Consider the following 25,551-nt stretch of genomic DNA (forward strand, 5'->3'; position numbering starts at 1 on the left):
TTCCCTGGTAAATACAGAGGCAAAGAATATATTTAATACCTCAACCTTTTCCTTATCTCAAATAATTTTGACTAGTCATCTCACACCGAAAGGATCCTATATTCTCTTTTCTAATATTTTGGTTATTAAGGTACTTTAAGAAATGTTCAGGTTAATCTTATCTTTAATGCAATCCTTTTTTAATTTTTAATTTTTCTTTATCTAAGTTGCTTTTGTAACTTTAGTTACATTACTCTTAATTCTCATATGATGCCTCCCTGCCTTCTGACTTTAAGAATGTAAATGCCTGCCTCATCCTTTCCATTTCCTTTGCTATCTATTTAGTCACATTGCTTTACACTTGTTTCTTTTATACCTATTACCCAAGGGTATACAGTGATAAGTGTGCTCTTCTAACAATATTTTAAGGACTGCCCATTTATCTAATTTTTTTACAGCAACAAATTTAATCCCAATTAATTCTTTGTAGGTTATTCCTGTTAGGAATCCGCTTCTGGCTTTGATTCTAGCCTTGCATACCTCTGCAGTTTACAAAGTCTCCCTCTGGCAATCAATGGCACATGTGCTGCCTCTCACTGCAGCTTCAGCCCTGTGTTCCGTCATTGGAGGAATGCTCAAACACCCCCTCCTGTGATTGTCTCGCCGCCCTTTATATGCTGGGCTCTGGTACTAATTCAGTGTCGAGCATAATCCTACTCTGGATGTTACAGTGTTCTGCCACAAGCCCCCTGGCTTGCCCTGTTCCTGTTACTAGTTCATGTTTTAACTATAGTTCCTAGTTCTATGCATTAGTTCCTGTTTCTTGTGACCTGCTGCTACTCTCCACGCAGAGGTATGTGTTCCCTGTGATCTGCTGCTACTCTTCACGCAGAGGTTTGTGTACCTGTTTATTGAGGCCTGCTGCACGATCCCTTTTGCAGAGGCCTACTTTGGACTCGTGTGCTGAAGCGCTGGGTTTTCCCCGGCGCTATCCTACGGTGTCCTTCAGCCAGCCTGCTGTCTCCCCGTACGGAGACTGGCGTCATGGGCTGCGCCCACTCCTCACGCAGAGGTCGCTCTCGCTCCTACGCTGAAGCAGAGAGCACCCGTCGCCGAACTCCTGCCTGAATCACGACGATGATGCCTTCTCCGATCCTGACCCTGGCTTGTCCTCAGACTACACTGCCTTCTCCAGTCCGGACCCCTGCTTGTTTGACCATGGACTTCGCACTCTGGATCCGGCTCTGAGGCCTAAGGTCGGTGATCATGTAACCCGACTTCAGCCCCACGGTCCGGTCCCGGTTTGTGGCGAGCACGTCCGTGACAATTGCCCCGTTTATTAAAATCTGCCTTTCTAAAATGTAAAGTCTCTGATGAACCCATATAATATGTTTTTAATAATTTATTTCAAATTACACCATGTTATGATCACCTTTTCACAAATGTTTCCTGATTTGAATGTCTTACTACTTCTACATTGTTTGATTTAATCAAATGCATTAATACCCCTCTCCTGGTTGGTCCTCAATAATTTGTGTAATTTAGCACCCCAAAAAAAACTGTTTAAATTAGTTGTAATGCTAATCTCATTGCTCCAGTTTATGTCTGGCTAATTTAAATCACCCATTATGAAAACATGACCTAGCATTGATGATTCTGCATTTGCAAGAGTATTTTTTCTTACTCAATCTCACATATATTTGGTGGTTTATAAAATATCCATATAAACATTCTCTTTGTACTTTTACCTCCACTGCTAATTTCTATCCCCAAAGTCTCTACATTTTCACCAATCCATTCATAAACATATACATTTTAATTGTAAACAATTGTACGCATGTTTCCTGCTTTATTGTGCTATTTTAGAATTTCCCTGCATATTTTGATGATGTTTCCATAATTTGGTAAAAAAATCAAAAACCAAAACCATATGATTTGAATTTTGGCAAAGCCAGACACAACATTTTTGTTTAAAGTTAAAAACAAGTCATGAGTGAAAGTGTCCACTATTGTGTACAGCACTCTTAAATAAATGTACTTACAACTCTGAAAAAAACCCTGAAAATTTACCATAAACCTATTGTGATTCCAGTTGGTAGTACTGGTAAGTAATATTGGGACGTGGTGTTACGGTATAATGATGGAAATTGAAGTTTACTGGGCTGGCTAAGGAAAATGCTTTTCAGGAAGCTACAGTAGGACTTGTAATTACCATGCTTACTCAGCAAGTGAATTTCAATTATCCCAACTGGGACTATCTATCTGAAATTATACAACATCAAGATAAAGGGCTAGGAAGGGAGCTGTATGAATCACAAATAAGTGCTGAGATGACTGTACAGTCCTCCCCTCAGCACAATCAGCATGCGGCTTACAGATGCAGTGGCCGTTATCCGATCATTTACCTGGGTGAATCATGCACTATACCACATGATGGTCCGAGATGGTCCTTTGAGACTAAATGGCCCATCGAATTAACATAGCAGGGGTCCCTGCTGTGTTAATCCTACCGGGGTCTACCTGTCTGTAAGAGATGTGCAGTACGAGAGAGGCTGAATCAGTCACTATACACTGGCGACACACTTTATTCGAGCTCGGCTAGTCCCGCGAATTCGGGTATACCCGGGTGTATTGAGGTTTGTTACTGTTTTCTGCCCGAGTGCATTGCGTTATTTTCCAGGCAGGGATTGAAGCATTTTATTCCCGCTGGCTGCAATACTGCACAGTATATACATATATACTGCATTACAATTCATGAATTTATGCCATCTGGTAGACATGCGAAGCATTGCAGCCTATTAAATCCTAATCATTATCATTTAACAGATCAGCCGCCCGTCAGCCAGGCATGAACCCAGGCTGGGAAGGCAAACGCAACGGGGCTTGTCAGAGGTGAGGAGCGGCGCATTCCAGGTATCTGCCAGGTACATACTGGGTATTTGCTCGAATAAAGTGTGTCGGTGCAGTACCTGTGCGCCTCTAACAAATCGCGGGGGTTTACTTTAATTTCTAACAATACAGTATTGTAGCAGGGAGTCTCCAGACCTGAACGGCATTGATTTCAGGTCTGGGGATCCCCTACTTCCCGAGATACAGGCCCTGTTATGGGGTGCCGGTATCCCCGCTATGTAAAAGTCCTGTGGGTCACATGACTATGGGATTTTCACATTGAAGGAGATACCAGCAACCCATAACAGGGCCTGTATCTCGGGAAGTAAGGGTCCCCAAGGCTGAAATCAACTTTGTTCAGCTCAGAAGATCCCTGCGCCCGCACACCAGTATGAAACACCCCCCCCCAACCCCCCAAGAAAATATCATTAACTTAGCTGATAGCTGCTAAGGTAATGAAGCTGCTTACATTTATTTTTATTCATAGTATATGAGAGCAGGGGGTCTCCTGAGCTGAACAAAGTGGATTTCAGCCCCGGGGCCCCCTGCTTTTCGAGACACAGGCCCCGGTATGGGGTGCCGGTATCCCTGCAATGGTAAAGGCCCCCGGTCACGTGACGCAGAGGATTTTTACATGGTGGGGATACTGGCATCCCATAATGGGGCCTGTATCTTGGGAAGTTGTGGGTCCCTAAGGCTGAAATCAATGCGGTTCAGCTCAGGAGAACCTCTGCTCACGCAGACTATTAATAAAAATACAATGTAAGCAGCTTCATTACCTTAGCAACTAGCTGCTAAGGAAATTAAGTGGTTAAGGCACAATAGCAGGTTTATTGGGGGTGGAGGGGGTACTTGGCCCTTCACCCTCCCCCTCTGATCTCACTAAACATTACAATATGAACTACCCACCAATACACAACCCACCCCTGTGCCCCCACATAAAAACTTTTTAGATTTTTTCTGAACAGGATTGATACCAAAGGCCAGCGGGGCTCCTTGGGTAGTCCCCCTAGGTGTCTGTAGGTTCTCGGATTGTTCCCACGGGTGTCCGGTTGCCTCCAGGTTGTTCCCAATGGTGTCCGGGGGCCCCATGGGGGTCCTCGGGTGGTACCCATGGGTGTTCGTGGGTCCTCGGGTGGTTCCTGTAGGTTTTTGGGGCCTCCAGGTGTTCCCTATGGGTGTCCAGGGGCCTTCTGTACAAACTGTCAAAGGAATAAACCTGTCCTGGTTTAGCAATGAATACTTGTCTACTTGTCACTGCCTGGCTTCCTGATTTTTTTTTTCTTCATATGGACGCAACCTGTCACAGATGGTTTAACCCCTTAATTACTATAGCGGTAACTAACCACTGAGTTGATTAAGGAGTTAAGGGCCATTAAATTCTATTTTTTTTATTGTGCTATTGATGCCCACAGAGGACAAGGACGGTGATGAGGATGAGCACAGCCTTCATCCTGGCAGGGGTATGTGCCAGTTTAATTTACTGTATATTTGTACTGTATGTATTGGGGGGAGCAGGGTGTATTTATTTGAATGTATTGCATTTTATTTATGCGCAGGCCAGCGGGGACCCCCAGACACCCATGGGGACCACCCGAGGACCCCCAGACACCCGTGGGGACCACCTGGAGGCCCCCGACTCCAATGAGGACCACACAGGGACACCCACCCTCTGGTATCAATCCTGTGCAAACAAAATGTAAAATGTTTTTTATGCAGGGGCACAGAGGGTAGGTTGGTTGTGTATTGGTGGGTAGTACATATTGTAATGTTTATTGGGGGCAAAGGGGGTGAGTGAAGGGCCAAGTTCCCCATTTAATAACCCCCTCACCCCCAAATAAACCTGCTATTGTGCCTTAACCCCTACATTGCCTTAGCGGCTAGCTCTATAGGGTGCCGGTATCCCCACCATGTTAAAATCCACGTTGGATCTAAGCAAAGCAGAGGGATACCGGCACCCCATAACAGGCCGTGTATCTTGAGAAGTAGGGGTCCCAAGGCTGAAATCAACTTTTTTCAGTTCAGGAGACCCCATGCTCATGCACACTATGAATAAAATGTAAGCAGCTTCATTACCTTAACAGCTATCCGCTAAGGTACTGATTTTTTTCTTTTTGGGGGGGGAGAGGTTGATACAAGTGTGCGGGAGCAGTGGGTCTTCTGAGCTGAACCATGTTGATTTCAGCCTTGGGAACCCCCTACTTCCCGAGATACACGGCCTGTTATGGGGTGCCGGTATCCCTCTCCTTTGTTTAGATCTCACGGTCATGTGACACAGGATTTTAACATGGCGATACCGGCACCCATTTTGGGGCCGTATCTCGGGAAGTAGGGGGTCCTCGGACGTGAAATCAATGCGTTTCAGCTCCGTAGACCCCCTGCTACAATACTCTAGTGCTTAAAGTGAAATAAAAACCCAGCAACCCCTGCTGTATTAATCCGATGGACCATTAGTCTGCCGCTGCAAATTTTGAAAGAAATTTCAGGGAAATCTCGAAAAGCAATTTGGTAAATGATTGGATAACGGCTGCTGCATCTGTATGATGATAACTAGTATTGATTGACTGTAGACAGTGACAGCGAGGAGGAGGATTCTGATCCTCATTGATTCTGAGCATGCAAGGAAACCTGACACCTATCTTCAGCTACTGTAGGTCCTTTACTATTTGAAGGCACTAATACACAATTGTAAATGGGAAGAGATTGAGAACCGTGAATAGGTCCTCTGTTGGCAAGCAATGCATTATGGTAAGCTGGCTGGGCCCTGTTAAGAACCTGTCGTAATGCTTTTGAGAGAACTTTCTGTTTCCTTCAAAACTCTAAACAGGAAGGGGTGCTGAATTAGTACTAGCGTCTCTTACTGTATGTATATACAGTATGTTCTTATTTACAAAAGGGTGGGGGAAATTGCAAATGTTTGCCATGAAAGGGCAAAGATTTGTACATGTAAATCTTTGCAAACACTTTTGCCTTCTCAAATCTCTTCTCAGAAATGTTGTAGTAATTTGACGGGAAAACGGCATTTTGTCATCATTGATTTGATGTTCTTTTCAACACAAATTACTGTTGATTCATTTACTTTATGGGTCAAATAAAATAGATCAAATCATAAATAAACAAAGTTATTGCTTGTAGTGGTATTATTTTATTGTTAATGCTGGTTTGAGTATAAACTAGACAACCTTACAATCTACCATGGAGGTTAATATTGTTTAAAAGTAAAATATTTTAGTCTACTTAATAAACAGAGTGTTATGACTACAAAGAGACAGATCTCTTTTGTGATTACTACACTAGTTTTAAATCTTAATACCAGGGATGTGAAAAGGGAAGAGTTCAGCTTGAATTTGTTTTTGCAAAATTTGCATAATTTGAAAAATTTTGCTAAAATACCCCTGTTTCTTTTAAAGAGGGCAACATTTCTCCAGTTGTCTTTTTTAATTATTTCTACAATATTGGAATGTTACCATTTTCTTAATGTCTGCTACTTTTGGTAAAACAGGTGACCTGTCTTTTGAAAAAAAAAAAAAATATTATTATATTCTATATTTTTTTTAGCAATCGTTGATTTTTTTTTTTCTTCCTGGAAAACTGAAATTTTTTGCAAGCCTGCATGATAGGTCGCACATCTCTACTTCCAGAAGTGATTTAAAAGTTGACATTATTAGACATGTTGCCAGTTTCCAGAGTTAACATAATAAATCCTGTGCAGAATATAACATTTACCTTGCATAAATACCTAATAATACATATTTTAAATACTATTTGACAATTGAATACATCAACTGATGTTTGTATAAAGGCCATAAGGAAAAAAAAAAAAAAATGATTAAAGTTAGTGTAATTACCCACGTTTTCGCAGGAACCACCAAGCACTGTCTATGCTTCCTCCATTGCATCCATTTTGAACGTTACACGAGATCAAATTTTGTGGGGACAGGTTTGATGTAAAACGGCCATCGGAATGAATTGCTATTCTATCTGCCGCAACACCTGCATCATGGGAAAATACTTATTTAGTAGGAAACAGATTTAACCAACTTATTCTCCTTCCAAATATTTTACATTTGTTTCATTTACTTTCCATTTTAAAGAACTGTTATTTCTTATAAAACAAATGATATATATTACTGATTTCTACCTGAGAGTTATGTAATAAGGTTTCTTATAAAACCCTGACAGAAAATTATTTACCCCCCCTTTGATGTCTCAGCCTACCAATACATTTCAAAGGAATACCTTCAAGAACCAACGAGGTTAACATACAACATAAACACAAATAAAATACAAAAAACCCTACATTTATATTATGTGCAAAGATTAGGACTTGACCATGGCAATCTGGCTATTTGGGTTTCTTAGGAGTTAATATATTAATAATTTAAACTTTGTTAATATTGTGTATTTTTATCTCATTTAGTATGACTAGTCTTATCTTGCCTACAGCATGTCTATAGTTGCCAATATATACATATGCAAGATAGGCATAACAACAACCATCTTAATTTTTGTCCATAGGCCGATATCGCCAGGTATCAAAGGTAAGTGAATAGTGTGTTAATAATTACTATAATTACAATTTAATTCTCTTTTTTCATACATTTGCATGCGCATTTGTTTTATGCTGCCATTTAAAAAAATCACTGACATAATTCACATATCCACATATTGCTGCAATAAAAACAATCTTGACGCTGCATTAAGACGCATTATGCCTTTAGTAATAAGTACGATAAATAAAATTGACGTAAAATCTGTTAATACCAAATTTTTGGAGTGAAAAAGAAGTGATTTGCGCACATAAAATTGAGGGGAAAGAAGAGGGCGCGTTCCTATCACCACCTACTAAGGTTTATTTGTATTGCCAAACACTGACTCTGTACGGGACATTCTTTGGCTGTCTTCATCTTCTACCTGCAAAAGACGCGACGTGAGAAACTCCATCGGTGCCATCTGATGACGTCACCAGTGCGGGTGCAGTGAGCTGATGCCGGGAACCGGCAAGGGAGCCTTTCTCTTTGTGACAGCGGCGGCTGTATCCTCACCATACAGTGAGGGGTCTTGACCAACTCGAGTGGAGGGTGTACAAGGACTGCCACCTGAGAGTACAAGGAGAGATCTGATCCGGCTGCTGGGCTGATACAACTTGATCCACGGTTGCAGTCAGCTGTAGTGGTAACATGTCCCTATACATGGCATGCTGATATATATTTTCCTTGAAGTACGTGCAATATTTACCTGTTTAACACTATAAACACTTTTTAATATACTACACTATGAGGTTTTTTGTGCTGTTCTCTTTTTGTTCTAATACAAATTTTTTGCATTATCGACATTTAATGAATCTCCCACAAAGGTTATTAGGAATATTTGTATATGCTGATCAAATGAAACATTTTGGTTGCTACCTACAGAGTGCCCTTATAACGTATGTGGTACTTTATGGGCATTTGCTCATATTTTAAGAGCATATCAGACTGACTGATTCGATAAAGTGGTCAGCCCAGTAAAAATGGAAGAAGATCCTCCTCCACGTCAGTGTACAATATCGGTGTCATATAACTGGTATACACACAAATATACATATTTACATTTGTGTATATGGAGACCCTCCCCAACATAACTGCTCCCCACTGATCAATCCACCGCATCACTCTTTACCTGCTCATCTGTTGGATCCAGTGGTGGGGAGATCCACTTCTGCCACCCCCTGCTGTGTCAAGTAGCACGTGGCTGCATGATGCTGTCCTGAAGTCTCCTCTGTGTCTAAGTGATGACCTTACCACTCTGACACAGAGGAGACTCTAGTATAACAGCATGAATACCCTGCTACAGGAGCACAGCAGCCAGCTACAGAGAGGATCACCTCCCTGCAGATGGCAAGCGCAGGCAGGAACCAGTGTGGGGGTGATCAGGGGGGCACTTACATTGGGAAGGTTCACACTCCCCCTCTGGCTAAACATTTAGTTCTGTTTTAACCTCCACAGGGGGACGGGAGAGATTTTATGTTCATAAAATATTGGTATTATTAACAACAACAAAAATCAAGTTATTTTTGCTTTTTATGATGTTGAAAGGACCATACATTTGCAACATTTAGAACATCAACAAACGTCCTAGGTACAGTGAAGGAGCTAGTAGAGAATGGTACCATGCTATCCTACAGAGTAGACAGAATGAAAATAAGGTAGTGATGCATTTATTAGATACAGTAACTAATGGTTAAAAGGTGTACGAGATTTCAGGACCTCTCAGTGGGATTAGCCAAAAAAAAGATATAACTCATTCTTTATTATTTCTCAATTGTATCTCTCAAACTTATTTTTTAATTCAATACATTTTTTTCTTTTTAAGGAAATGGCCTGTATGTGAATTTCCTTTCTTACAGTAATATAGGTGATCATTTCTGGTGTGGTTTTAATCCACTAATACATTTTAATTTTAAACTGCAAATGTTTGTAACTTTAGATCTCTGGAGATTAGTTACAGTGCATCCCATTATTAAACTATATCAACTTTAAAAAAAAAACTGAGGTATAAGTTACTGGTACACACAAGTGAGTGTGTGGGTTTCTGACAGGAAAGCAATGATGAAACAAGGTGAGAATGTTTGACTATGCACACTGTAGTCTAATAAAAATTTTATGAGGTATGAATAAATTGTGTTTTTCTTATTTATACATTTTCTCTTGTCTACTTCATAAGATTATTGAATTAGTGTGTTTCTACTTGCTATATATTTTACAGCTCCTGCTATGATCGGAGAAGTTACAGCAAGGCTTGTTGTCACCCCTATGTGAAACTTTTTAAAATAGAAATGTGTGAACTTTCCGCCCAAACTTTCAAACTGTGCATACTTCGCCAATATTTACAATGAGCAGAAAAGTAAACTCTTTAAAAGAGAGAGTCGTATTTACTTATATACCTCTGCAATAAAATTGTCTATACGAGCGGTGCGCAAACTGGGGGCACGGGAGAATTTGCAGGGGGGGGGCGCGGGCTGTTACAGAGGCCTTGCACTCTTCCCCCAGGCTTTTAATTTAATGCCGGGGGAGGCGTGAGGCCTGTATAACCTCACTCACCTATTGGCAGCCGGGTCTTTGGCGACGCAGCGTCAAATGACGCGGTGGGGTCACGTGACCCGCAACGTTATTTGAAGCCGTGCCTTCGTGGGAGAGGCGCATGAACGCTGCGGCTCCCAGGAAGGGGGCCGCAGCTGAAAAAGTTGCACAGCGCTAGTCTATACAACACATGGACAGATACACTACCTTTGAACATACCTAAGATATCTGATAAATAACATCATTTGAATATGCAAAAGTATGTTGGAATGATTTCAATTAGGATATTTCCCAGGTATCTTTCTCGTTCTTCTCTCATATTTAAGGGTACATTAATGTTATACATTATTTAAGGGTACATTATTCTCTGTTGAGATTCAACAATTTTTTTCTTGAAAATTCACATTTCGGTTTTTAAAGTTTAAAAGAACCATAGGCAAAGCAAATTTGGGCAAATGTTGGTGTTTGTATACTGTACCTTCACTTATGAAATATATTCTTTCATCAAGACCATTCCTTGTGTATGCTTTTCACATTTTTTTTTCTTGCTAGATGCTTTTAAATGTTTCCATCATTTCATATATTCATTCATTCTTTTCTATAACTGCTTTTCAATTTCAATATGCCCATTCTATCACATAATGTTTATGCACGATAAATATGTGTTTTATTTGTAAGTAGAATAAATGTGTATATTACTTACTTGCAGTGGAAAATGCCCACGATGCTGCACAATTCTTCTGATCTAAAGGACCATGGACATATTCAGGCCACTTATATGATGCAATGAAAAATAATGGAAATTCTTCATCCGAAGACACGCGGTTCTAAAGGCAAAACAATCAACACCTTATTGAAAAAAAAAATTATGTGACATAAAAACAACATTTATTTCCATTAATAGTGCTTATATTTCAAGGTCATAATATTGTATTTTTGCATTACAATTTTGCAATCAGCCTCAGTATATTATTGTATTCTTATGGACTCCTGGAGCACCCTCAATGTTACATATAACATTGTACAACTGTTACATATAACATCCCTATCTTTTAACTCATTCTTTATGACACACTAAGGGGGCTATGCACTAAGCAGCGCGTTTTTGCGGCCGATTGGAAAAATGTTGCTCGTCCGATAAAAAGTGAAGCCAAACGTGGGATTCACTAATAAGTTCAGCGCATTTTGTTCCGGCCAAGCAAAAATCTGCCTGATCGCGCAAGCTTCTTTTCCGCCCCTGCTATTACCGGTGTCCCCGGGAAGGTGTCTGAGGGTGAAGACATCTAAAGGTAAGTCAAAATTTGAATGTGTTATTTTTCTTTTACAGGTTTTTTATTTTTATTGTGATTGAAATTTTTTTGGATGCCCATTCATTGCCACTGTATTTATGTATGTCTTTATGGATATACATACATACAGGGGACCAGCAATGGTTGTTTTTGCAAATGCTTGTTTTTATGTATTTTAAATGTATTTTCTTCGTCTAGAAATGTTTGACCAATTTAATTTTTATTTAGTAAGATGTAATTTTTAGTAGTGTTTTAAATAGTTTATTTCAGGGGGGGCTTGCTTTTTAATAGTGGCTTCTTTTTGGTAGTTAGATTTTGTCGGAAGTTGTTTACTTTGAGCTTTCATTTATTTCATAATTGTTTTGTTTTGGTGTTTTAATTGTGAATTGTGGTCTTTATTTTGGATTTGATTAATTGACTGGTGGTAATTTAGTTCTGTTTACTTCTTTATTTGTTTTTATTTTCTGATTGTTTGTATGGCATTGGATCTTGTTTGTGATTGTTTATTTTAGATTGACCATTGACTGGCATATTGTTAAATGATGCACAGATTATATGGGCATCATGTACCCACTGTGCCATTCAATTGTTTTATTGGCATTTGTTATCTATTTAATTGGCTATGTGCGTATTTTATTTTGCTATGTCCTGTGTTTGATTTTGCTATGTGCTGTGTTTGATTTGGCTATGTAATCCTTCACCATTTCTTGGTATATTGATAAATCATGCCCATATTATATTCACTGTACCAATGAATGGGTGAAGGGTTGGGGTAGTTGCCTGGGGAGGGTGGTTTGGCCTCCTGGGTGGGTAGTGGCAGAGGGTGGGTTAACCCCTTAATTACTATAGTGGTTATTAACCGCTACAGTGATTAAAGGGCATGGGGACATTAGATTGTATTTTGCTATGTATGATTTCTGGCAACGGAAGACATGGACCTGCAGTATGCTGATGAGGACGCCCTTCAGATTGCCAGGGGTAAGTAGAACTGTTTTTTTATTTACTTTATTTATGCTTCATGGCTAATGTTGTTTTTAATAATGGGCAAATGATCTATTATCCATATCTGGATAATAATTATTTTGCCCATTTCTGTGCTGTATGAGTTTTGGTGGTGGGGGTTGCTGTATTTATTGAAATGTAGGAAAAGTTAATTTTTTTTAAATACAGGAATGGCACTGCAGGCCATCGGGGACCCACAGGTACCACCCGAGGACTCCCGGACACCCATGGGGACCACCCGAGGACACCCGGATGCCCCTGGGACCACCTGAAGACCCACGGGGGCCCCATAGCTGTGGGGGAAGAACTGGGGGAAGAACTGGGGGCCCCATGGCTGTGGGGGAAATGGCGACCCATGGGGACCACCTGAGGGCCCCCAAGACACCCATTGGCTCCACCCGAGGGCCCCAAGACACCTGTGGGTACTCGGGACCCCCAGACACCCACGGGACCACATGGGGGCCCACGGAACCTAGCGGGGACCACCTGAGGGTCCCCAGACACCTGTCGGCACCCCCTGGGGTGCACTGTGGGACCTGAGGACACCCGTGGGGAACACCAGGGACTCCCATCGGCCTGTGGTATTAAGCCTTTATGTAAAAAAAATAAATATTGGTTTTATGTGGGGTCACAGGGTGGGTGGGTTGTGTACTGGTGTTTATTAAATATTGTAATGGTTTATTGGGGACCTAAGAGGTGGGTAGTGGGGCTGTTGTGTATTTTTTTATTGCGGGTAGCGGGGGTGGTTGAAGGGGGTTGTAGAGGGAGAAGGGGGTGGCTCGGTATTACAGGGGTTGCACCCCATATGGCCATCCCCTGACCTCACCAGAGAGACAAGGGGTTAACTGGACTGCAATCCAGGGATGAGGTTTGCACCTTATTATACCTTGAAAATGTATGTTCCCCTGTTCCCATGTTTCATTATAAGAATGTATATTAATGTTTTAAAGTGCATTTCTGTATTTCCAATTCTGGAGGTCGCAGAGTTCATATTTGGCCAATATGTGGAGTCACTGTAGGCATTAAAAACTGGCAAAGGTCGACCCACTGAGCCCACCACAATGGAACTTATTAATATGTGTAGATATTAAAGTGTATATGTATTTTATTTTGGATCTGTTCTAAAAAAATGCAGACGCCATTTGCTAGGCTAATAAGTCATGAAGGGCAGACGGCTGAGTAGCCTAAGCACGGTGATCAAAAAGTAACTGCCTTGATTGTTACCCAATGTCTAGGGATTAAGTATTAATCAATCAACAAACTCTGCCAGTCTAATTGTTACCTGAGGGCATGGGTTAGTCTGTTAGTCTGTGTCTCCACATTAGAGAGTGGATACAGGTAATTGTTCACCAATAGGCTGTGTTCAATGTTAAGAATAGGGTTGCACAGGTATATAAACTGTGTCAAAGCTTCCACCAAAGACATCGGACCGGTCATGGAACCAACGCCCAGCGAGACGTCCCATGCAGCACCTGTCCCGGTTTCATCGGTGCCCACAGCCAGGAGCAGAGGACATCTCAGCACGGACCTGCAGCAGACGGACGGCCGGAGCAGACATCTCACCCCGGTCACAGTCGGTTTTTTAGTTTTTAGTTGTGCTTCTGATACCATCTTGAATGTCACTGGATTGCTGGAGTTGTGCTTCTGATTCCATCTTGAATGTCACTGGACTGCTGGAGAATTGCTAGTGGATACTTCTCCATCCCCCAACCCTAACTAAGTGTTACTTTCTTGTCTGTTAATTGTACTATATTGCTGTGTTCACCTTTTTTAAGGAATAAATTATATTTTATTATATCTAAGCCTCGTTCAGTTCAACACAGAGATTTGGTGTTCATTATATCTTGTCATAAGCTACCGTGACAAGCTCTATAATTAACTGGTGGCAAGTGGTGGGATTGAACTGGACCTGTGTTACAGTATACTGCAGGATACTGTAACATAGTAGGAACTTGATAAAATTGCAAGTTCCTGGGACTAAAGATATTGAACACACAGTAGTGCAACAGTTAACACAAGTTGTAACACCACCTCACTGCTGCGACTGAACCATGAGCGAGGCTGAAGGCTCATCCAACATGTGGACCCGAGCTCAGCTGAAGGATAAGTGCCGTGAATATGGACTGCCCTATGAGAACCAGGAGGTCACAGACATGGTTGACGCAATCGGTGACTATGAAGCCCGGCTTGCAGAGCCTCAGGATATGGCTCAGCTTGCCCTTTTACAGCCACCCAGAGATCAGGGAAGGAACCCAGTGCCGGGGCGCCGGAATCTCGGGGAGGGAACGAGTGCACCTCCCGGGAGCAGTGCAACAGGAGGGGTACTGGTTGCTGCGGCTACCAGTCCATTCACAGCTGAAATGTTGGCACTAATTACTGCATGGGGAGACAGAGGGACACTGGAGGAGCGGCTGCAGTTTATCACTATGGCAGTGAACAGACCCGCTTATTGCCCCCCTGTCCAACCCAACACAGATGAACTCAAACTGGACCAGCACAGTCTCACCAAGTTCGTGGAAGGCACTGACCAGATTGACAGTTTCTTAAAGAACTTTGAAACGCAGTGCCGGCTGTACAAAGTGCTTCCCCAGCATAGGCTTGCACGTTTGGACCCCTTACTGTCCGGATTGGCTAAGCAGACAATGATGGTGCTTCCAGATGAGTATGCTGATGACTACGAACACCTGAAAGAACTGTTATTGTTTCAGTACCGTTTTACCCCTGAAGCCTACCGGGGTAAATTCCTGCAGGAAGAGAGGCAGCCCCAGGAGTCCTATGTTACCTACGTGACCCGCATGGCTTTGTACAGGATACGCTGGGTGGAGGGCTATGAGGCACGGACTTACCAACGCCTGCTGGACCTCATCTTTCAGGAGCAGCTCATGCAGCAGTGCCCGCTGGCAGTGAGGGCTTGGGTGTACGACAAGAAGCCCAAGACTTACCAGGAGGCGGCGAGGCTTGCAGATGACTATGTGGCCAGCCGAGCCCTGATGACCGCCAAAACAGTAGCCAAGGCGGCGGTGGCGGCGGCACCGGCCAGAAAGTCTGCCAATACCCCCCAATGGACTCAGAGGCCGCCTGCGGGCAGCAGTCCACCGAAGGCGGGGGAGCTCCGGCACGAGTGCCAGTGCTACAACTGCAACCGCCCTGGTCACATCAGACCAGATTGCCCGGAATCCCTGCGTTCCAGCGGACCCCATCATGGGCAACGCACCCCAGCTGCGAAGCCAGTAGCCCGCGTGCGGGTAGCTTCCACCAAAGACATCGGACCGGTCATGGAACCAACGCCCAGCGAGACGTCCCATGCAGCACCTGTCCCGGTTTCATCGGTGCCCACAGCCAGGAGCAGAGGACATCTCGGCACGGACCTGCAGCAGACGGACGGCCGGAGCAGACATCTCACCCCGGTCACAGTCGGTGACCGGCAAGCAGTCGGCTTGCTGGATTCAGGAGCTGCAGTGATCCTGGTCCGACTTGATATGGTCCGGCCAGAGGAATTGATCCCAGGCCCTGGGATACAGATCACTGTGGCGACAGAGAGCCACGTTTCCTGCAAGTGGCCAGAATCTTTTTGGATTGGGGGGAGGGCCAGGGTGTGCGGGAGGTGGGGGTTTTACCCGGTTTGGATGCCGATGTTCTTCTTGGCAATGATCTGGGACCGATGACCTGCACCTATGACCGAGTGCCCAAGCCCGCTGCAGTGGCGGCAGTTACAGCGGCCAGACAGCGGCAATGGCGGCGGCGCCAGTCTCCCAGCCTTTGGGACCAACGTTAGCGGAGGGCGCAGAGGAGCCCGGGGCGGTAAGCCAGGATCAGTTGCAACCACAGACTGACTTACTGTTCCCTCTCACCCTTCCCCATTCCCCTAACAATAACATGACTGGGGGGTGGCCAGAATTAGGAGCCCAGTTTAGGGAGGCAGTGAAGGCAGACCCTACCCTGGCCGGCGTGAGACTTCGGGCGTCCGAATCTCAGGCAGGGGAGGGCACTGAGCGCTGCCTATGGTATAAGGGACTCCTGTATAGAGAAGAAGGGAACCCAGGGATAGAGGAGGGATTGACCGGTAAGCGACAGCTAGTAGTGCCCGGGTACCGACAGCAACTGTTACGGGTAGCTCACTCTATTACGTTAGCGGGACATCAGGGGGTCAACAGAACGCGAGCCCGGTTATTAGAGCGTTACTACTGGCCAGGGGCATCTCGAGATGTGGGCAATTTCTTCCGCTCTTGTGATGCCTGCCAGCGAGTGGGTAAGGCGGGCGACCGTGTGAAGGCACCCCTGAAACCCCTATCGATAATAGGGGAACCCTTCCAAAAAGTAGCGATGGATCTTGTAGGACCCCTTATGATATCTAGCAGGCAGGGAAACACTGTGGAGCAGGTTGAGATAGGGGCACAGTTGAGTGCTAGGCAGAAGTGAGAAGCCAGGAACATGCTAGCTAAGTATGGGGCCCTCTTCACTGACATGCCAGGGACCACACATCTCACAAAACACCCAGTGCTCACAGGGGACCTGCGTCCTCTGCATAAGCACGCTTATAGAGTGTCAGCAGAGGTCAAGACCAGTATGGAGAGGGAGATAGAGGAGATGCTGACCCTAGGGGTTATTACTCCATCCCAGAGTCCTTGGGCAAGTCCGGTAGTCCTAGTTCCTAAGAAGGACAAGACCACCCGGTTTTGTGTGGACTACCGCTTGCTCAACGCTGGGACTGTGTCAGATGCCTATCCCATGCCCCGCATGGATGAGTTACTAGATGAACTCGCGGGGGCAAAGTATCTGACCACTATGGATTTGAGCAAAGGCTATTGGCAAATCCCCCTGACCCTGGAGGCTAGGGAGAAGTCAGCATTCATCACTCCAAGTGGCCTCTATGAGTTTTTAGTGATGCCATTTGGGATGAAGAATGCCCCGGCTACCTTCCAACGCCTGGTCAATAGTTTACTGGAAGGGATGCAGAGCTATGCCAGGGCTTACTTAGATGACATTGCTGTCTTTAGTAATTCCTGGGACTCCCATTTAGGACATTAGCTGCGGTGCTAGATAGGATCAGGGAGGCTGGGCTTACCTTGAAACCCACTAAGTGTATGGTAGGGATGGCAGAGGTCCTTTACTTAGGGCACAGGGTGGGTGGAGGGCACCTCAAACCAGAGCCAGCCAAGGTAGAAGCCATAGTTCAATGGCCTGTTCCAAAAACCAAGAAACAGGTCATGGCATTTTTGGGCACCGCAGGGTACTATAGGAAGTTTGTCCCACAGTACAGCGCCGTGGCCAAACCCCTGACTGATTTGACTAAGAAGCAACTGCCTGTGCTTATCACCTGGACTCCTGCCTGTGAAACTGCTTTCCAGGCACTGCAAAAACTGCGCTTGCTTGGGCCCCAACCCCCTGAGTTGGCTGCAGAGGGCACCAGGGGAGAATGCCAAGTTGCTAAGGTGGAGCTTGGCCTTGCAAGAGTTTGAGTTAACTATTCAGCACAAAAATGGTAGTGAAAACAGCAATGCTGATGGACTTTCACGTCAGGACTATCCCTCTGAGACTGAGTTCATTAAGGGTGCCAACAGTGCCCCACTCCCCGTTAGGGCCAGTGGGCCACAGGTCACCCATTAAGAAGGGGAGGTGTAGAGGGAGAAAGGGGGTGGCCCGGTATTAAAGGGGTTGCACCCCATATGGCCATCCCCTGACCTCACCAGAGAGACAAGGGGTTAACTGGACTGCGGTCCAGGGATGAGGTTTGCACCTTATTATACCTTGAAAATGTATGTTCCCCTGTTCCCATGTTTCATTATAAGCATGTATATTAATGTTTTAAAGTGCATTTCTGTATTTCCAATTCTGGAGGTCGCAGAGTTCATATTTGGCCAATATGTGGAGTCACTGTAGGCATTAAAAACTGGCAAAGGTCGACCCACTGAGCCCACCACAATGGAACTTATTAATATGTGTAGATATTAAAGTGTATATGTATTTTATTTTGGATCTGTTCTAAAAAAATGCAGACGCCATTTGCTAGGCTAATAAGTCATGAAGGGCAGACGGCTGAGTAGCCTAAGCACGGTGATCAAAAAGTAACTGCCTTGATTGTTACTCAATGTCTAGGGATTAAGTATTAATCAATCAACAAACTCTGCCAGTCTAATTGTTACCTGAGGGCATGGGTTAGTCTGTTAGTCTGTGTCTCCACATTAAAGAGTGGATACAGATAATTGTTCACCAATAGGCTGTGTTCAATGTTAAGAATAGGGTTGCACAGGTATATAAACTGTGTCACCCCTACAGTTTTTAGTTGTGCTTCTGATACCATCTTGAATGTCACTGGACTGCTGGAGAATTGCTAGTGGATACTTCTCCATCACCCAACCCTAAGTAAGTGTTACCTTCTTGTCTGTTAATTGTACTATATTGCTGTGTTCACATTTTTAAGGAATAAATTATATTTTATTATATCTAAGCCTCGTTCAGTTCAACCCAGAGATTTGGTGTTCATTATATCTTGTCATAAGCTACCGTGACAGGGGTATTATCCCCATGGATAATTGTGTTTAGGCCTACCAGGTGGGTAGAGAGGGAGGGCCGGTTAACCCGGGTAGGTTAACCCCTTAATTACTATAGCGTTTTCTAACCTTTAAAGTGATTAAGGGGTTAGGGGACATTAAATTATATATTTTTATTGTTCTGTATTGTTTGTAGCAACGGAGGACATGGAAGTTGATGAGGATGAGGACGGCCTTCATCGTGGCAGTCTGGCAGGGGTGAGTATCAGATTGAATTACTTTTATTTATGCTGCTTAATGGTGTATTTTAAATGGGCAAATGAACTATTGTCCATATCTGGATAATAATAATTTTGAAACGATAGGGGAGCCCCTGCTACTTGTCACAATAATGGTGATAGTGAGCGGTGCTATTGGGTAATGATGAATATAAACTGAGAGAAAAAGAACCCAACTGCAGCACTCAAGCTCACCCTCCGGTGATTTCTGTAGTAATTAAAATGTAATCCTTTTTATTAATAGCAACCAAATAAAATAAAGGGTGTTAAAATGACAAGCTGAAGGTACGTGCTGGATCCAAATGCTGATAGCCGTACAGGCTCAGGATCCTGAAATATAAGTGTGCCAATAGAAAATGCTACTAGCATACTAGATCACAGTCCTTGTAGAGGATCTGTATGGAAGTGGATACGTACAGGGAAATCATATACCAGATAAAATACACTGTAAATCACTAGAGCAAGTGATCTAATAAAATAGGGTGATAGGATATACAATTGCCGGTGGGTGATTGTGGTGTTACATTTATATTATATAGATACACCCCAAAACAGCCGGCAGGGAAGGGTGTGATCAGAGTAGGCTACAGTAGGTGCTCTCTGTATAACTGTGGGCAAAGGTATAGGTGAATCAATACTGTTGCTGTTGCTGGCTTGACATCAGGTAACCTATAGGGGATCTGCAGCAGTGCTCAAGATAGGTGTATAATCAAGATTTCACATATCATCAAAATCACTGAAAAGGAACTGTTCAAGTAGGTACTTAGGGCCAGTGTCACTGTATAAGGTCCCTAAAGTTGCAGACCCCTAAGCGTAGATAGACATATTAGTAGGACTGACATGAATGCTTTGACCTCAAATAACCTTGTAGTGGACCATAAAATACAGAGGGTGTCCTCTGTTTGCCCTTTGCGTAAGGGAGGTTAGTGGTATATAAGCATTGAGGCAAGGAGTACTTGAGAATCAGGATCAGCCTAGTAATACACAGTGGTGGCAGCTACTGCTGTTCACAAAAATGAATATAAAAATGTACTGATGAGTTGCCCATATATACTGCTAATAGAGGAGACTCTTGTATAAGGCAAGTAAGGCAGAAATATGCCCATAATTTTGCCCATTACTGTACTGTACATCTTAGGGGGCGAGGGGGGAAAGGGGGTGTATATATTTTAAAGTATTGTTTATTTTTGGGGGGGCAAACAATTGGTACCGCAGGACAGCGGGGACCCCCGGACTCCCGCAGGGATCACCCGAGGGCCCACGGACTCCCGCGGGGATCACCCGAGGGCTCACGGACTCCCGCGGGGACAGCCGCCGGCCTGTTGTATTAATGGTGTGCCGGAAAAAAGGTAAACAAAGATTTTTTTTTGACTGTGTTCACTTCTTTTGTGCCAGCCTTTAGCTGGCGCTTTATTCTGGCGTGCTTTTAAAGCATGATTGACTTATCACTGCTTAGTGAATCCCGCTGACTGGCAAAAACCGGCACGTTTGCTGTGTTTTTTTCACAGGGCTGAGAAAATGCCTTTTAAGGCCAATAAAGCGCAGTTATCGCTGCTTAGTGAATTGCGCAGCATCCTGTATTGGCCTAAAAAGCCACGTTGCGCTCTTAAAAGCAGTTATCACTCCTTAGTGCATAGCCCCCTGAGAATGTATTCGACTCAATATTGAAATATAATTTATAATTCATATTCTTCACAGGCCTTTTAAATTGAATTGCACGTTCTTGTCTCCGGAGCTGAACCCAGTTAATTTCAGCTCCAGGGCTCCCTGCTTCTCGAGATACTGCAGGACAGTTTACATATTCCTTTGTGAACAAACTTGATCCCAGTAACCGTTTTCTTCAATAATATAAAAATATGCGCAAAAGTTATTGGACTGTGAAAAATATGACAAAGGTCCCACTGCATGAATCAGACATGACTCACATAAATGCTCTAGGTCAATGCTTCCATGGTTCAGTCCTCAAGAACCACCAACATGTCAGTCAAAATGACTAATGATACAATTTGAATAAGCGTTCTCACACTGAAGAATGTTTTAAGTACAGGATTTATAAATTCAGTACTCTATAAGGTAATCATACACATATATGCACAAAACATTCTAAATAGAAAAGCCTGGTAAAGTCTCAATATCCCCTTAAGGAAACATCATTCAATGGATCATAATATAGTGAACCAATTAAGTGGAAAATATCTCTATCTTAAACATGTAACGATGAGAAGGGATTTTTTTTTTTTTTTTACATTTGTATTGAAGTGTGCAACATACAGAAATGTAAAGCATACAAAGAGTTAATGCATAAAGTGAAAATAGTGAATACATGGTGTATTGGTAATAATAAAAAATCCGCAAAGTGCAAATCGTCCTTTTTGAGATTGATCCGCTGAAATCCGCAGACCAAAGGAACTAGCCGCACTGCTGCGGAAATAAATTTGCACCAAAAATTTGCCCATCCATTTCTCTTCCACCAAGTGAGGTTCCCATCTTTACAGTGGAGTTTCCTAGACTTTATTTATATATATATATATATATATATATATATATATATATATATATATATATATATATATATATATTCTACATTTTAAAACATTTTTGGGTAACAAAATTAATTAAATATTAGTGTGCAATTCACATAACATGTGTAGGATGCTACAGTACAGTATGTCTTAATACGCTTTCCAAAATATTTGTTCATATAAAATACACATAAAAAGTAGACATGAGCAAACAGGTTCAAATCCGTTTCCTGGATTTTTCATTCAAAATCCTATCTGCGAGTTAAAATCCATGGACGAATTGTTTGAACCTGTGCGGATTATTTAAAATCCGTCCATTAGGCTCGGTATCTCGCATGTTAAGAAATATGTAATCGGGTTTAATGTAAATGTATCCCACGAAACGTGTTTATTTATAGTACGTCGTCGTATTTTAAAGCTGGTACAGTATTACTAATATTAGACATGTTGATGTAATTATTTTACTTCACTTTTGTTATAGTGCTCTAATATGGCAGTGACTGCTGCAGTTTGCCCTGCCGCTGCTGCTGCTGCTGCCGCACACTAGGTGCACTGCAGAAAGATAGTCACAACAGAGAAAGAAAAAGATCCCAGTCACGCAAGCACTCAATACCCCCTAGACCATTGACTCACAAACTTTTTTGTTTGGAGGAACCCTTTAAGAATTTTGTAAAATTTTGGGAACCCCTATCTGGATGACATGTTTGACAGAGGTAAATCACAAAATAGACGTGTAAAGCAGTGGGGGTAATAAATAATAATTAACTCATACTTTTGAATAAACAACGTGTATATATTTTGTAATGATTTTGGTTTAAACATCACCCCCCCTGCATCTCACATCACCCACCCCCTGCATCTCACATCATCCCCCCCCTGCATCTCATATCATCCCCCACTGATCAATCAGAGAGAGAGCTCCCTCTCTCCTTCTCCCTCCTCTCCCCCACTCTCCTCCTCCCTCCTTCTATCCTCTCCCCCTCGCCCTTCTTCTCTCTCCTGTCCCTCCTCTACCTTTCGCCCACCTACTCTCCCCTGTCCCTCCCTTACCCCTCTCCCTCTCCCCCCCCCTCTCTCTCTCCTCTCCTCTCCTTCTTTCTCCTCCTCTCTCCCGCCTTCTCTTTCCTGTTCCTCCTCTGTCCTCTCTCTCTCCCTCCTTCTCTCTCCTCTCCCCCTCTTCTCCCCCTCTCTCCATCCGCAGTGAGTGCGGGCGGCCAGGCGGAACCCCTGGGACTGCTCCACGGAGCCCCAGGGTTCCGCGGAGCCCCGGTTGGGAATCGCTGCCCTAGACAGTAGTACAAGCAATGTTGAATCTAACATATATATATAACGATGATTTACTAACAATATAGCTTAATAAATAAATAATGTAGGTCTAATGGCCTGCTGATCTGGTATTTAGTGGTATAATGATCGCAGATCCTGGTTGTTAGCAAAGACGAAATAATGTCTATACCAGGATAGGGAGTAGTGAGTCTTCTATTCGCAATTTAATCCTGGACTTAAAGTAATATTGTCTTTTAGAATAGAGCATCTGAGTCATGGATAAATTATTGAGGGCTTTAACTGCATCTCTATTGCTGTAAGTGTGACAATATTATTTGAGCCAAAAGCTGAGATTAAGGAGTCTGCTCAAGAGCCCAAACAAAACGGTATTGTTCACAAAGAGTTTAGAATAGCTCTGTTATTTACAGCGCTTGATCCCATCAGTCTTAGTAGTATAGTCGTTTAGGCAGTATCACTGATCAGAGGATCAAAGATCGGGTTGTCAGTTGGTATCTGGTTGCTGTGTATAGGTCAGTGTGCCAAAACTTTTTTGGTATAGCCACTCACGAATTGGTAAGTAGCAGGCTCCAGATTTTTGTGCAATTACCTAGAGGCTTTACACTGTGGATGATACTAGTGGATACTTATTAGCTATTAAACCGTCAGATTGTATACTCCTATCCTATGTTAACAATACATTCTTACAGTTGCTACACTGCTTTGTTCGCATAGTTTAAAGCAATGCAGAGAGAGAGAATTATATAGAAACTCACCGAGGAGCAGTTTATCCCATTTATTATCAAATAATTGACAGTGTGAAACTTTGTTGAAGATGAATAATTATTATTGGGTTTGTTTCTGAGCAATAGCAATAACTGGCTGCGGTCACTGTGCTAGATACACTCATTTTTAATATTAGTACAGATAGAAACATGTCCAAGAGGACCAGGACTGGGCCAGAATGCACACCACACTGACCGAAGGCTCAGTCACTATAGCAATACTACTTATATTAAATCCAGTCAGTCACACGTTAATGCCTGGTTTTTAATGATTCAGCTACTAGAGACAGAATGATAGAAATTCAATGTGGACCACTTTATCCATGTCCTTTAAAACAATTGACAGTACAAAATGTTCTGGAGTATTAATAATTATTCTTGTGATTATCTAAGAGAAATATCAATAATAATATCATCAATAATATCATCAACAATAATAACCTGCTATATACAGGTTAATATACTACAAACAAAAATATGTCCAGGAGTACGAGAGCCCACTTAACTGAAACTCCAGTCAATCACAGGTTAATGCCTGGTTGTTAATTGTTCAAGTTTAAGTAAATAATGTATTCATTTTTAAGTTACAATACTACAGCAGCAATAGCCGAACCGACCCACAGCGAAACCGTGCAACAAATGGCTTCAGCTTGAGGCTGCACCTCTATTTATACGCCTTGACTCCTCCTCCTTCCCCTATTAATATTCTGTTTTGCTGAATGCGGATTGTGCGTTACGTTTTCAGGTTCTAATTATTAATCCATGTGTGGATAATCAACGATGAAAAAAGGGGCAGATTTCCCTTATTGAGACTTATCCACAGAAATCCTCTGGTCAAAGGATCCAACCAGCCCGCAAAACAAATTGCCTATCACTAATAAAATGGTTAATTTGTTCTGAACAGTTTTTTTTATATACTGTAATTAACTTTATTTTTTCTTTTTAATTCAAATTACATTAATTACTGTAAAAGTACCATACAGTTTTTTTGTTGTCAGAGAAATATTATTGTAAAAATATTTGTACAGGGATTCTAAAAGCAGCAGCCCCCCCCCCACCACCCCCACTCCCCCACCAAAAAAAGAAAAAAAAAAAACAAAACAAAATGGAAATAATATATGAGAGTTTGTGTTGTGTTGATATATTTCTAACTTTTCATTTTTTCAAAAGTCAAGTTTTGCCGTCATTCTTCTGTGTATAATCCAGCACTTGTTCCCAAAATGCAATATATTGGGTATTCCCATAAACAGTGTTTCAAGTCTTCTTTAGGTTATTGACACTTTGGACATCTATTCCTGGATTTCTCTATATATCCTTCACTTATGTTAGAAGCACAATATGCCCTGTGTGTCAGTTTTAGTTGCATCACTCTCCATGTTTCTGATATGATAAATGTATTGTTCTATCTAATCCAGTAAATATTACATCTAATTCTGTTATTTCCTTTAAATTTTTGTTCCAGGCCTCAAACACTTTAGCAAAATTCCCTCATGATTTTTCTTTTACTACATTGTATATATATCTGATATAGTGTATCTGTCCTCTCTGGAGATACTGCAGAAATTATTATTTTTATAGTTCTCCAGTGATTTACAATAATGTGCCACCTGTGCATACAAATAACTATGTTAACTAGTGTAGCCCTCTGTAAACAGCACAGGCTATACCTATCTTCCTTCTACTGTGATAAGCCCTGTTAAGATTAGGCGCCAGAAATCATCATGGGTTTTCCCCCTTCATAGCCCTAACCTGAGTGGTAGATGCAGGCCTGGACTCTGCTGCAGGCGTGAGCAAGAGGGGAGGTTCTGCTGACACCATGAGGGGAGGGGCTAGCTCTATATTTAGCAGCCAACTCCGGTGAGTGGCAGGGTTCTTTTTGTCTTGTTCTTCTCTTGTGATGACCCTGTCGGAAGAGAGAGTAGCTTAGGAAGAGTTCGAGTGAACAGTGATATCGAGAGTCTAGAGTTGCTGATTATTATGCCGTGAGCCACG

The 25,551-nt window shown here is 42.7% G+C and overlaps 1 protein-coding gene across 1 annotated transcript in view; it reads right to left on the minus strand.

Moving 5' to 3' along the window:
• Positions 1-25,551, minus strand: part of TINAG (tubulointerstitial nephritis antigen) — a 236,142-nt gene that overhangs the window by 162,786 nt on the left and 47,805 nt on the right. Inside the window, exons 5-6 of the mRNA XM_075598162.1 lie at positions 10,633-10,756; positions 6,717-6,861 (exon numbers count right to left, since the gene is read on the minus strand). Of these exons, the coding sequence (XP_075454277.1) occupies positions 6,717-6,861; positions 10,633-10,756 (269 nt within the window). The remainder of the gene's footprint in view (positions 1-6,716; positions 6,862-10,632; positions 10,757-25,551) is intronic.

The sequence above is a fragment of the Ascaphus truei genome, chromosome 4, assembly GCF_040206685.1.
Source record: "Ascaphus truei isolate aAscTru1 chromosome 4, aAscTru1.hap1, whole genome shotgun sequence".
Taxonomy (NCBI): Eukaryota; Metazoa; Chordata; class Amphibia; order Anura; family Ascaphidae; genus Ascaphus; species Ascaphus truei.